Source organism: Rattus norvegicus, chromosome 1 (assembly GCF_021556685.1).
Source record: "Rattus norvegicus strain SHRSP/BbbUtx chromosome 1, alternate assembly SHRSP_T2T, whole genome shotgun sequence".
In the NCBI taxonomy this organism is placed as follows: Eukaryota; Metazoa; Chordata; class Mammalia; order Rodentia; family Muridae; genus Rattus; species Rattus norvegicus.
This window is the reverse complement of record NC_141534.1, coordinates 226313122-226327848: the sequence shown is the minus strand read 5'-3', so window position 1 is coordinate 226327848 and position 14727 is coordinate 226313122. Positions and strand designations below refer to the sequence as shown.

General features: G+C 41.0%; 1 protein-coding gene across 1 annotated transcript in view; it reads right to left on the bottom strand.

The window, feature by feature from the left end:
• Positions 1 to 14727, bottom strand: part of Gnaq (G protein subunit alpha q) — a 246303-nt gene that overhangs the window by 44459 nt on the left and 187117 nt on the right. Inside the window, exons 4-5 of the mRNA NM_031036.3 lie at positions 4854 to 4982; positions 2029 to 2158 (exon numbers count right to left, since the gene is read on the bottom strand). Of these exons, the coding sequence (NP_112298.2) occupies positions 2029 to 2158; positions 4854 to 4982 (259 nt within the window). The remainder of the gene's footprint in view (positions 1 to 2028; positions 2159 to 4853; positions 4983 to 14727) is intronic.

Genomic DNA, 14727 nt, shown 5'->3' with positions numbered 1-14727 from the left:
ACTTCTTTGATTATTTGCTAATTTTAAAGAGGCAAATCGCTTGCCATTAAATCACAACATGCAGTTCTTTGTGGATACAGTGCATTTACCAAGTATAAATACACTGATAAGACACTGTTCTCACCTTTGCTAGTATGAAAGCATAAGGATGAAATTATATGTGTTTTTTCCATCTTCTGTGTAGAGGACACGTGTGAATTATATGTGTTTCTTTGATCTTCTGTGTGGATGACATGTGTGCATTATATGTGTTTCTTCCATCTTCTGTGTAGAGGACACGTGTGAATTATATGTGTTTCTTTCATCTTCTGTGTAGATGACACATGTGAATTTTATCTTAGTGGGTAACAAACTGAATATAAGAAATAAAGATCTACAGAGTAACTCATATTGTCTTTTGTTCATGTGCCTTATTCTGAGAAAAAAGCAGGTGTACTTTTTAAGTTTCTTCTAGTGAATTTTTCTAGTTTTGTGTCTGTTTTGCTATCCTGGCTCCCCACATCACAGTAGTGAAACAAGTGGCTCTTTACAATGTCTAACGTGTGCAATATAGTAAAGATATAGTCTCCCAAGACTATGGAACAACACGTAGGCACAAGTACAGATTTAAAAAAGAGAAACAGGGAGACATAACAGTAAAAATTCCGAAGGCAACTGCCCAGCTCACATCTGATAGCCGACAGTTATGTATTTTACTATGTCTGTAGACATTTTGCATTTCAGCTCAGGGGCCAATGGCCGATTAATAGACCTCAGATCATTGGTTGATGCAAACCTCTGCATACTGGGTATAAATTGTAATGAGACTAGTAAGACTAGCAAAAAAACCAAGCTACCTTAAAAAGACCAAGAAGGCAGGAAATCTTATATACCTTGAAGAAAGTGTGCAGACAGTGAAGTCTGACATGGTAGATCTTAGCCAGCCAATTGCTGGAGTTTTTCAGTTCCTTCCCTTTGTTTCCACCTTTACTTAATAGTCATTATTATCTACCTGTGAGCTCTGACGTGATTATTAGGGGCACCTCCAAACACACACGCGCGCGTACGCGCGCGCACACACACACACACACACACACACACACACACTGAACTTCAGCTAAAAGGCTGTTTTCTATACCTCCTAACTACCTTCCCGGGCCAACTCTGACTCATAAACCTCTACTACCTACCTTCCAAGTCCATATCTGCACCTGTTAACTTTCCCTGCAGCAGAGAAGAGTCACGATACAGAAGCAGCTTTCCAGACAGAGGTATGAAGAACAATTCCCAAACCACTACGTTTAGTTAGTAGACTAAATTACACAACAGCTAAACTACACAGTAGCAGCAGACAGGCCGAATCACCAAGACAGTACAAGGTTCCAGGACGACCTGATTTTGAAGCCAGCTACAAAGTTATTCACATCTGCCAAGTGACGTACCGAATACCCGCCCATCATGCAAACACTGTTTTAAACAAAAGGACAGCAAAACAAAATGGGGTGACTCACACAAAACTCCCAGTTCTATCTTGCAAGGGAGGCTATGAAACAATCTTGTGATTAGCCTAGAGATTTCATATTTTCATTTTCAGAACCTCTGCATAGTGTGGAGGTATCAAACAGGCTCTGATTAGAGCCAAGCAAGCAGACCTGCTCACATTCCTGAGGAAAGCCTGCCATTCTGAGAGTACTGTGGGTTGGTTTTACAGGGTTATTTATGATTATTTAAAATCATCCACATTGGTAAGCTAGCTCAGTGGGTAGAAGAACTTGGAGTCAAGCCTGAGAACCTGAGTTCCAATCTTACAACTCACGCCCACAGGCTGTCCTGTTGAAATGCACGTGTGCACTGTTGTATATATGTGCACACACCAAATAAATACACTAATATAGTAAGAACTAAAGACATGAACTGAAAAAAAATCCCGAAATAGGTGGTAAAGAAAGTAATGGTGTCACATCCCTTCTTTCCCCACACCCCACATCTCATCATTTATTCTATCCAGTATTAAAGTGATAAATCACCATCTATCCAAAGAGTACTGACCTCATTGTCTGACTCCACAAGAACTTGATCGTATTCGCTAAGCGCTACCAGAAACATGATCGAGGTGACGTTTTCAAAGCAGTGTATCCATTTTCTTCTCTCTGACCTTTGGCCTCCTACATCGACCATTCTGCAAGGTTAAGAATATTCAGATTAATAACAAAGAAAAATTAAGAATATCAATATAAACAGTACTTACAAACCAGGGAAAATTCACTACTTTAAAGACATTGGCATCTAACTCAATTAATTATTATTGACTGACTATTAATTATCTGTTACCTGACATAAATAAGGTATGGTAGGCACAAAAAGTGCTGTGGTTACTGGGATGCTACTTAGATATGTATGAAAGTTGTAACTATGTAATAATATTTCATTTACTTATGCACAGCAAAGGCAAACACAGTGTGTTTTTATGTTTTAAATAACAAATAATAAACTTCCCTTTCCTTTGTAGATGTCAGAGTGAAGATCCTCATATGCTACTGGAGTAGGCCAGGCATGATCATGGATATAGTTAAAGGATACGAGATACCATACATTTCCATACAGGGAGGGTACTCAATGTAAATGTGAACCTGCTCATGCTTCCTCCTATAGTTTAAGAATTTGGGGCTTTTTTTCTCTTTCAATATTGGCAATAATCTGACATGTACAATGATATCTGGCAGCAATGGAATAATCAGCCTTGTGTCCAAACCAACCTGTCACCTTGCTGGAAAGTTAGTGTGGTATATGACATCAAAATGTTACACAGTGCCACACAGGGACATCATCTGAACCATTTCCCGGGTCTGCTTTTAATGTACCCACACGTGTTTGGTTATCCTCAGATAGCAGCACTGATAGCAAGAATGAAGTGGAGATCTGTGCGCATGTATCCAGTGGTGCCTGATACCAATCAGCTTCTCCAAAGTGCTGAACCTAAGTCCTACACATTCAGAGGAAAGAAGCCTCAGAAAGTGAGAGGATCAGCATGCAGGCGAAAGAGCAGTGCGAACCCACTGATCTGTGCCCACTCTTGGTGTTTTCCTGATTCTCTACATTACACCTACAGGGAGAGCTCAAAGAATGTCTGCCTTTCCGCTTTACACATCTCTGCGTGTGCGTTCGCGGGTGTGGGTGTGCGCACATACGGTATGTGCGGCATGAATGTGCACGTTTGTGTGGAGGACAGAGGATGACCACAAGGAGTCTTCGTCTCATCCTCGTCACCTTGTTTGGTGATCGGGTCTCTCACTGAACCTGGAGTTCATCAATTGGTTACCCCAGATGCCCAGAAAGCCACAGGGACCTTCCTGTCTGCACCTCCTACTCTCCAGAAGGCGTGCTCTTCCTTGGTTATGAGCATAGGCCACCACACCTGGAATTTTATGTGAAGCATGGGGACCCACAAGGAAAGCACTTTATTGACTAAACCATCTTGACCAGAAATCAAGGATCATTCTCACCACTATTTCTAAAAGGCTGCAAAGATACAGAAGCCAGATCCGAGGGGCCAACTAGCAGGTCCACAAGATCTCTGAGCTCTGGGCATCAAAGGTGGAGCTTTTAGGTGTTAAAGACATGAAGATTCGGGATCCGCCCCAGCACCACCATGGAAATGGGCTACTCAGGGAAAGTCCTAGTCGAGGAAGTCTGCTTCAGGGACCCAGTGCTATCTATGTATCTGAGGGTGGTCAGAAGCTAGACAGTAAAGTCATTACTTTCATTGTAGTGGCAAAAAGTATCCTTCAGCACTACAGTGATGAACAACAAAATGTGTCCAGAGTAAAGTGAAATACTAATTAATTTTTGAAATTGCAAATCAACCAAGATGTGAAAATCTGTAAGAACTGTATGAGTTTTTGAAATTTTTCTTTAATATGGCTGTAAAAGTAAGTAAATCTGGACATCCAGATGTTATAAACTCAAAATATGTAATACAGAATGCTGGCCTCAGAAACCTTGGTGGTCATCTTAATGCACCCATTATAGATTTAAAAAACAGAGTCTTTCTAAAGTGCTTCACAGCCTGTGCTTTGGAGCAGTGTGTGGGGGTAAGAATACACCACAGGGGCAGAGAATGAACAGACTTAACAAAGAGAAAGAAGGTGCTTTGGCAAGAAACAGCATAGCGCATGTCAGACTAAGCCCCGAGCCAGGGCATGAGGCAGGGGAGGCACACAAAAGGAGCCTCCCAGTCTCATGCACAGGCCGCCCTCAGTGAGTAGGCTCTTGAGAGTCAATTCAACATTCAAGTCAAACATACATTTGTGGTTCCTTTCCTCAAAGCTCCAAGTGGTTTGTGCTCCAACTAAAAGTGTAATTAAGTGATTCTGAAATAGCAAAGTAAAAATGTACTATTGTTTTTCTCCTCTTAAAAAGTGTTTCAGTTGAAGTGTCAATACAAACAGCAGCAGCGAACAGGGAAATAATACATTTCCATTCTATTTTACCATATCAATTTATATTAAGTTAATTACCCTACTTTTAAAACCACGAATTTTGAAAACTCTTAAGCATTTTGTTGTATAAAAAGAACCCTACACACCTTTTTATTGCTACTGAGAAATTCTGCATTGGTACCAGACAACATGGAAAAAATATTGATATAGAAGTTTTCAATGGCAGGCATGTATGGCGGTTCTTGTCTAATACACAGTTTGAGTAAATGTGTTCAACTACCAGCAACTAATTGTCTGTGGATTTAAAGGGAAATGAAAATTCCACAATATCTTGGTTTTCACCCCGTCTTTAATTGACACACTATTTCAGTGGTGTACCCAAGAGTGACGATCCACACAAAGCCTGTACGCGGGTGTTAGAAACTCAGTTACTACCTGAAGATGACACTCTGTAAGTCGAAGGGGTACTCAATGATCCCTGTGGTGGGGACTCGAACTCTAAGCACATCTTGTTGTGTAGGCAGATAGGAAGGGTCAGCCACACGGTCCAAGTCGTTCAGATAGCTAGAAGAGGAAGACATGAGAAAGCCAGTTACCATCACTCCAGTCCCACGGATAGGGCAAAGGTGAGTCACAGAGAAAAAAGTCCTAAGGTGACAGGCTAGGAAACAGGCAAGGCCAAACTTCCACTGGAAGAGGAAGGCTGTTCACCCACTGTCCCTACTTATCCCACTCCCTTTTCCTCAGCAGCTGAACTCATGCAAAATGAGGGAGAGCTGATAAGAGACCGTAATGAGTCTCCTAACATGTATTTGCTTAGCAGGCTTGGCTGGTGGATCAACAGCTAAAGTTTAAACTATTTATACAAAGGGAATTTGCATAAACAACCATATAATAAAACTGAGTGTAAGGTCAGGATTATCTTCTCTGTCATTTGCAGAACCTAGTGTTTCCCTGGAATGAAGTTTTCACATTCCCCTGAGAGAAGATGGGCAGTTCATACCATGTCTCTAATTATGTCCAAAGCTCAAGTTAATTGTGATTCATGAAAAGCAATGAGATTTTAAGTTATGCAACAATAGTGTCTAAGGTCAGACGCTCTTCTTTAGAGCCACCTACCCTAACTTTTAATGTATCTAGCCATGACACGTATACATTTCCAAGGGGTGGACAGAATCAAACATTGTATTTTTTGTTGAAATAATTTTGGACTTACAAGAAACTTCAATTTACCACAGAGAAATTCTTTTATAATTCCTTCAATTGGCTCCCCCTTATGTATCTTTATATTATATTAACAAAACCAGAGATCTAACCTTATCAAAATTAGAATACTTACTACTCATAAAACCACAGACCTTAGTTTTTTGTGTTCATGCACACATGAGTGTGTGTGTTTGTGTTACACAGTCTGTGAGGTTTTGCCACACATACATCTGTGTAATCACCACCACAGTTTGGGCACAGAACTTTCCACTTGGCACAAAGAAAAGTGACTTGTGTTCTCACTGCCAATCCTGACCCCTGACAATTACACATTTGCCATTAGAATGGTTCTGTCATTTTCTAAAACCTATTATTCCATTCACTTTCTACTATCTTGAAGTTAACAGAACTGATGACAACCAGTTAGAGACGACTGTTTTGAGAAGAACTGCTATGACTTCAAAGAGAAACCATACTCTCCTGGGCACTGGAAATGATGAAACACAAAGATGCTTTCAAAAGCGCATGGCTGCAGGGTGGGATGCACAGAGAGACTAACCTCTGAGTAAGAGGTTGAAACAAGGTGGAGCCATTAGCAGAACTGTAAAAACCAAACCTTCAGCTGGTAATGACCACGAACAAGAGCCAATGAATTTGAATGTTTGCTGTTCATGGTAGTTAAAACTCAGTAATTATAAAACTCCTCAGTTGACGACTCTGATTCCTATACAGAGACTTCGTTTGGGCATTAACACTTTCAGCATATTATTCTTACTACTAGTTTCTTGATGAGTGAGACTCAAAAGTGAAACAGAATGTTACAAGGAAAGAGTGTGCTACGCCTGTGTGATTCATGATCTCACAGCAGTGAAGTCCAACATTAATGAAGAAAGTAAAATCACTGCCCAGTTGGAAGTGTGTCAGTCCTTCAAGGCAAGAGCAGCCTAGATTCCTACAGCAGGGCAGCTAGTTCCCACTCCAGGGCCTTACTCCAGACACATCAACACTTCTGTAGCCAGCAACTAGCTCTCTGCTGACCAATAAGAGCTGGCCTCTTACCTCCAATTACTGTAACACTAGAGCAGGAGATCAGGACAAAAGGGGAGTGCTGGGAGAATGCAAATGTAAGGACATACTTTAGTGACTCTTGGCATAATCCTGGAGCCACCTGATAGACTGACATGCCCACATTCTGGGAATTAACTATATCTCATCTACAGATAAAGTGGCCAGATCAGATACAAAAGCAGTAAGCTACTCTAGACAAATAAAACTTTCTAATTTATTAGATCCTTGATTTGAAAAATTTAAGCATATATTCTAAAATGAATGTGATCATCATTTATATACAAGAACTCAGAAATTTCAGAGAAATCAAAGAAATTTGATTTACAGTGGCAAGATGAAAGTGAAACTAAGAAATATGCTTTCACTCTAGTTATGACCATGTGTGCACCTGTGCTCGCGCACACACAAACAAGTCACAAAAGAGGGCTGTTTATTCTTGTGTACATGGTGCTGCGGCAGTCTAGAAATGAAAGGAAACTGTGGTTTTGTTTCTTAAAGATGAACCAAGAGTACCCAATGCTACTAGCACCATTTTCAAGCACAAATGTATGTTTGCCAGGGATGAAATTTCTGATTTAGTACACGAAGTGGGAATTTATCTATTCAACTGTGCTGACAGCATCTCTCCAGTCAGGAAAAGTGCACTGAACTCCCTAAAACTATGTATGTCACATGGAGTCAGGGAGTCCTTTTGCAACTGAAAAGTGACTTGCAAAGGCTCAGCAGCCACCCTAAGAAACTGTCAGTAGCATAACTCTGTGTATATAGGGTACCTCTCTCTTTCCTCTCTGTCCTTTGTACAGCTCATGCAAAGTTAACAACTACTTACACTCAACATTTGCTGTTTGCCAAGTTTTGTTCTATCTCAATATTGTCACCATCATGACAGGGAAATAATCTTTTAAAATGTTTCATACAGGCTACAGACATGACTCATTGATTGAGCAGAGGACTGGGTTCAAATCTCAGTACCCACAGGCAGCTCACAACTATCTCTAACACCAGTTCCAGGGGACCTTGATGCCCTTTTCTGGCCTTTGTTAGTACTAGGCATGTATGTGGTATACAGACATACATCAGATAAAACAACTCACACACATCAAAATAAACAGATTAAAAAATGTTCCATACATTTCTGATTAAGTTAAAAGGATAATCTTTTTTTTTTTTTATTAACTTGAGTATTTCTTATATACATTTCGAGTGTTATTCCCTTTCCCGGTATCCGGGCAAACATCCCCCTCCCCCCCTCCCCTTCCTTATGGGTGTTCCCCTCCCAACCCTCCCCCCATTGCCGCCCTCCCCCCCACAGTCTAGTTCACTGGGGGTTCAGTCTTAGCAGGACCCAGGGCTTCCCCTTCCACTGGTGCTCTTACTAGGATATTCATTGCTACCTATGGGGTCAGAGTCCAGGGTCAGTCCATGTATAGTCTTTAGGTAGTGGCTTAGTCCCTGGAAGCTCTGGTTGCTTGGCATTGTTGTACATGGGGTCTCAAGCCCCTTCAAGCTCTTCCAGTTCTTTCTCTGATTCTAAAAGGATAATCTTGCTGGATAGTCTGGTTTTACCTCTGCTGGATGGTGAAGGGAAAAGCTCACTTCAATTGGGGTAGAAAGCTAAGTTACTGTAGTTTAACAAAAGGAAACGGCTGAACAATATCCATCTCTACTAGTTGTAGCATATACCACCTACGTCCAAAGAAACCATCCCCAATGTCCCACTCCAAACAAAAGCAACACAAAAGAAACACACTCACCAACCAACCAAAAGATGCACATCCATCTATATAATGAATTTTCTACTGACTGGCTCACAAGGTATAATACTGAAGACACAATATGTGAAGCAGAAAATAAAAGACAACCAAGAACTGCATCTCTTGCTGCCCAGAAAAGGCCAACATGGGCAGCTTGTGCCTGCAGGGCCCCAACTCCCCCGTCCCACCATGGATATCCTTCCTCTGAAGGGTAACTGGCAGCATTTTTGTACTTCATCTTGGCTTGGGGCAGAGGAGTTACTTTATAGCCCTAGAAGTGGGGTTCTAGTGTAGTAAGTGTATCCTCATTTATGCTGCCACATTTTGAGATGATGGAATAAAGTAATCTCTAATCTCGTATTTTCCATTAAAATATTTCATATTCTCAGCAAAACTGATGGAAAATGGGGGTACGGTGGGTTCCTGTTGTATTATTCCATTCATTTAACCTTTTAAAAAGAAACACCAGGGCCTGAACAAATTTATATTACAGAGTAAATTCAGAGAGTTAATTATAGACATAATTTGTTTTGTAAGACTGATTCTGAGTGGCTGCTGAGGTCATTCTGAGAGTGTTGCTATGGTGATGGCACAGGCATATTGCCAAGGCAATGCATGTGTAAAAGGTAGCTGGCAGAAGATCTTTCCTTGATGTCAGGGACAGGAAGAAGTCATGGTATACATGGGACTTAATTATCTGGGAGATAAGCCACAGCTAAGAGTGCTTTAGAAAAAGTAGGTTTGCTGTTTAAGCTCTCTTTACTCCTGTCTTATAGGCCTTTGGTGACTTTTTGCTCTATTGAGATACCTAATAATTTGATACTTGTTAATTAAAAATATTTAGCCTTCTTCCACATGCTTTCAAATTCGGTGGTCAGGGTCCATGACTGGCTTCTTCTGTGGCTGTATTACCAACACTTGGCAGACAGCCACATAACAGACGCTCAATGTGTTGCTCAAATTAAAACTATTTTGTGGGAAATGCTGTAATGGAAGTAATATTCCTTAGGACCAAGCACAGGAGCCAAGGGGTTGTCAGCTGCCCATCTTTATACAATTACATTTCTGGGACATAGTTTGCCTGCATTATGTAAAAACTAAATTCTGAATTAAAATGACTGACAAATTTCAATACAACAGAGGAAGGAAGGGCGCCACTGGTTTAACTTCATTTGGAGCCACGCTTCCTGCACTTGAGTCCTGGCCACTGGAGGACAGTCACATAGGCACAGGCGCATTCACCGACATACAGCTTCCAGGCCTCAGAATCCCATCCAGTCTTGTGAAAACTGAGGAGGCTGAATCTGTCAGCAGACATTTCTGGCAGAATCCCCTTAATAGAGTAAAATTCTATAGATTTTTCTTAGTAGCAATTGGACAGTTCCTCTACCACAGCAAAACAGTCCCCTGGAGCTTATGGCACACTGGAATTGTTACTGGAATTGTAACATTATGGTAGAAGCTAAGGATGTGAAAATTCTTGGGTTAAATTCATGGGCTAGGCAAGGAGCTTGCCCAAGATTTTATTTGGATTCAGTTGTCAGAAAATTCCAAGGAATAATCCACAAACATCTTCCTGTAGCATGTCTGAGGACATAAACAGATGAAGGCAGTCATGCCCATTAGCTTGCTTAGTGAGCGCTGCATTCTCTTCACAATTCAGAATCATCTCTGGCTACAAACATTAAATTTTAAGTTCAGAAAAAGGAGATAAAACCATGCTTTGAATTATTAAAAGTAAGAATAAAGATGAGACTTCACTAAAATAATATGATCAAATCAAATTAAATTTACCTTTTTGTTTGGCTTGGGATTTGATTCTAACTGACCATTAATTTTAATGATAGTCCGTCAATAGCAAATTTGAGCTACTATGACCAGAAGGGTAACTTTGAACAACTCAAGTGCCCCTCCTCGATTTAAATAAAAGCATCCCTGAATAATATTTGGCAATGTTTAAGTGAAATAGGAGTAGTTGGTTTTAATTTTTAAAAAAGAGGCGCATGGACTCTAGCAATTACACCATTAAGAAGAAATGGCCTATGGGTAGTGAATATGAAAAGAAGCTTCTGACAGGTGGTACAAACCCGGCTAAACACAACAAGATAAAACAGTGTCTCGTGGCACTCCCAGCATGCTCACTGGGTGGATGTTTGGAACTGGGGGATTTTAAACCCTGTTAAATGTCTCCGTGGCAAGGCTGCCATGTTATAGATTTGCAGTTCAAGTTCGATATGAAGTTGAAATTGTGGCACAGAAAAATGATGCTGGGTAGGTTTCATATTTTTAATTATTAAAAAGAAGGTTACAAAAACTAGGTCGCCTTCATTAAAAAAAAATTAACAAGACCTCATTGTGAGAGGATCAGTCCCTTGGGAGTAGAAAGCTAGATCATGCCATGAGATCCTATTTGACTGTCAAAAGGCAGCTAAATCGAGGAAGAAGCACAGACACATAGCTCTGTTCAGAGCTGGACGAACACAAAATTCCAGAGAAAAAGTTAAAAAAAACAAAACAAAAAAAAACAAACCACTGAAACATTATTAGAGAGACCTTTAAAAAATGGCTTAGTGACAGTTCTGAAAACCACTACCCTGAGACTCAAAGCGAGGTTTGGGGGCCTGGATCAAGTGATCTGATTGGCCAGGAATCTGGTTCAGCTTGTTAGTTGTATGTTGTTACTCATTACACAAGCACCCCCATCTCCAACGAGCTCACTGGGTAAAAGGAAAATAAGCATTCCTCATGGCTCGTGTTCAATGTAGGTAGTTTTATTCATAAAGTTGCTGGCTTTTCATAGGAAATCCTAAGGAAAGCAAAGACTACAGAGTAGTGTTATGATCCAGGTTCTGGAGAACTTATCTCAAGGGAGAGTAATCTCTGCGGTAAAGAGAAACTGGAGAGATAATGTGCCCGAATTTTCCTTGACCAAAAACCTACAACAAATTCACAAAGTATTTTTCCCTTAACAAATATCCTGAGTTTCCTGAAAAGAACTTAGGAAAGAGATTCAGCATCTGGCTTTAAATACAGACCACTGTGCAAAATGACTGTCAAAAAGAGAACACCGGGACCAAGAACTCTATGTGTGCCAGGCAGACTCCAGTGTCAGCCAACAGCTAAGATTCAAAGCTATACTGCACAAAGAAGCAGATACAGCTTGTCTTGAACACGCACAGACAGGTGCAATACTGCACTCCTAGAGCCTTCTCTACTGGGGCAGGCAGCCTGAGGCACACAAATAGACTGTCTCTTCCACATGAAACAAAAGGAAACGACAAAATCCAAAGAAAGAGACAGAGGAAGCAAGAGTGGCCCTCAGTTCATCTACTGAGTTTTTCTAATTTATTTTCTTGTAAGACAGTTTTCAGGGGTTTTGATTAATTCTGACACAATTTTGAAACATCAAGTAACATTAGAATGCTGCTTCTTATCTGCCTCGCTGTGCAAGGACAGTGCTCAATTCAGCTAACATATATACCTGTTTAATTAAATTCTAATTCAGTGTGCCTTTGATGGGGGTTAGGGGCTAGTACAAGAAACAGGTATGAAAATACATTAAAATATATTTCTTTGCCTTAGGGATGTCAGACTACCTGGGAAGCAAAGACAGTAGAGATGAATCAATTAAGAAACAATTAAGTACCAAATTGTAAGCTGCTAACTAAGAATGCTATAAGAAAGGATAGATGATTATGAACTGCAATCACTAGAGAATTATGTGCAAAAAAGTGTGGGGGATGCTATAGGCTGAAAAGAGAAGATATAAGAGTAAAGAAATCAGAAATGGTACAGAATTTTCTTAGTTTTTCAACTAGTACCTTTTAAGTCCATGGTAAACTAGAGAATAACTTCTCCAATTGTGGGAATGAACCAAACAATAAAAGACCCAAATCCTCTCCTGTAGGAGGTGGGACTGTAGCAGGAGGTGGGACTGTAGCAATGAGCACAGCTGTGCCACCCATGACAACTGATGAGGTGAACAATGGACCTATGAGAAGTTCCACTGACCACACGTTATCTCTGAACAGAAGCCAAGTTCCTAAGGCCATACTATTTTAACTTAGAGGTTTATTCTGTAGCACCAGGCCCTGACATTCAAAGATGGTGGTCATGTCTGGAGATTAGCCATCCTAATTTGACAACATTCTAGAAGACAGCATTCAACCTACTGATTTATTCTTTTTATGTATAGAAGTGTTTTGCCTGAACATATGCGTGGGTCCCCAGGAGCTGGAGTTGCATACTGTTGTGAGTAACCATATAGGAAATAACTTCGGTCCTCTGCAAAAGCAGTAAGTGCTGTTAACCATGAAACAATCCCACTAGCCTTTCAACTTACTGATATAAATTGAAAAGATACAGTAACAATGACCAAGAGTATCAGGTCTGGTCCAATGGCTGCTAAATAGGCAATGAGCCGAAATGGAAGGAGGTTCTGAGGTTCCCCTGGAGCAAGCAAAGCTCCTGGATTGCTCATCTGTGGGTGAGGGCAGGGCTCTCACTAGTTGGAGGCATGTTTTATCTGGCCTCTTACAAAATCCCATCTTTCTTACTGAATGTTAACCCAAGTATACAGTCTTCTTAGCCACCTTCAGCCAAGCACTAGACATGAAGATGAGGGCAGAAAACAGCTCTTACCCTCAGAGGGCAAAGAAGCTTCTGAACATTGCTGGCCATTTACCTCATCTTTAGTACTAGACACTCCGTGCTGCTAGTACAGGCACTGCTGGGGTGGAGGTGGGGCAATCAGTCCAGAGCTCTGTGACTCACTCCTCACCAGGCCTCTGAGTGCCATGCAATGTTTCTGGACAAAGCTGAAGGAATGAAAGCCAACTATTTTCTCAACACTCTAAAACTTACCTCTGTGTTAATTCAGAACACCGGTCTCCACAGAATTCTATCCAAGTCTGAGAAGCAGTGTGCAAGCTGTCTGTCTATCGACATTCATTGTTCTACAGGAAGAACTTCAAATGATATATGGATGTGTTAGCATTTCAGGTTTGGAATCCATATGGTCACTGTTTTAATGATCTGACTTTGCCAATTAGGGTCCAAAGCAGGTACAGACACGAACGTATGAGTATGTTCAGCTGATCTCGAATCAAACTTTATAAAAACAGGCCATAGGCTGAATTTTCCTGCAGGCTGTTCATCCCCACTGTACAATGACAAAACTCAAGAGTTTAGCTAAGAACAACATTTTTCTAAGTAAAGTCTGTGGAAGAGACAGTGAGGAACTGCAACTATTTAAGAGGCAGTTAAGTGACAGCAGATAGCTGGTCTGCAGTATAATGGAATCAAAGATACTCAGTATTAGAAATGAATTTAAGCATTAAATCTATCACCATGCTTGGGGAGAGTAAGGCTTAACTTGATGCCTCAAGCTCCAGAATGAACAACATCAGAACACTCTGAGGAGCAATAGGGGGAACTGCATCTACCACTGGATGTTTGTGTCAGCATACTACGATGTTTCCCCCAAAAGGGAGTGAATCGGGATGGGCGGAAGAACCACATCACACCCGAGGGGTACAAGGTTCAAAAAACTACTCGCCGACTTCTTAGCAAGGACCTCTACTCAAGAGTTTGGTTCTAAGCTAGCTGATGGATTGTTCTAGTTCTGAAATTCCTTTTGTATTTTAAAATCAACATAATATAATATATGATGTATTGGTTCAGAGTCACAATCAAAACAAATTCCAGTGCTGGTGTGTGCCAAAGAGCCATTTGGTCATGTACTATGACTCTGGACTACATGAAGAATTTCAAAGTTGTCTGACCTCCCTAGAGGGGCTCTGTAAAGTAAGAATGAAGGCAAATCTAGACACAGTAGTGTTTCCCTAAGGCTGCAGTGTGAGCATTTCCCCCTATACTCTAGACACAGTAGTGTTTCCCTAAGGCTGCAGTGTGAGCATTTCCCCTATACTCTAGACACAGTAGTGTTTACCTAAGGCTGCAGTGTGAGCATTTCCCCCTATACTCTAGACACAGTAGTGTTTCCCTAAGGCTGCAGTGTGAGCATTTCCCCCTAGACTCTAGACACAGTAGTGTTTCCCTAAGGCTGCAGTGTGAGCATTTCCCCCTAGACTCTAGACACAGTAGTGTTTCCCTAAGGCTGCAGTGTGAGCATTTCCCCCTAGACTCTAGACACAGTAGTGTTTCCCTAAGGCTGCAGTGTGAGCATTTCCCCCTATACTCTAGACACAGTAGTGTTTCCCTAAGGCTGCAGTGTGAGCATTTCCCCCTATACTCTAGACACAGTAGTGTTTCCCTAAGGC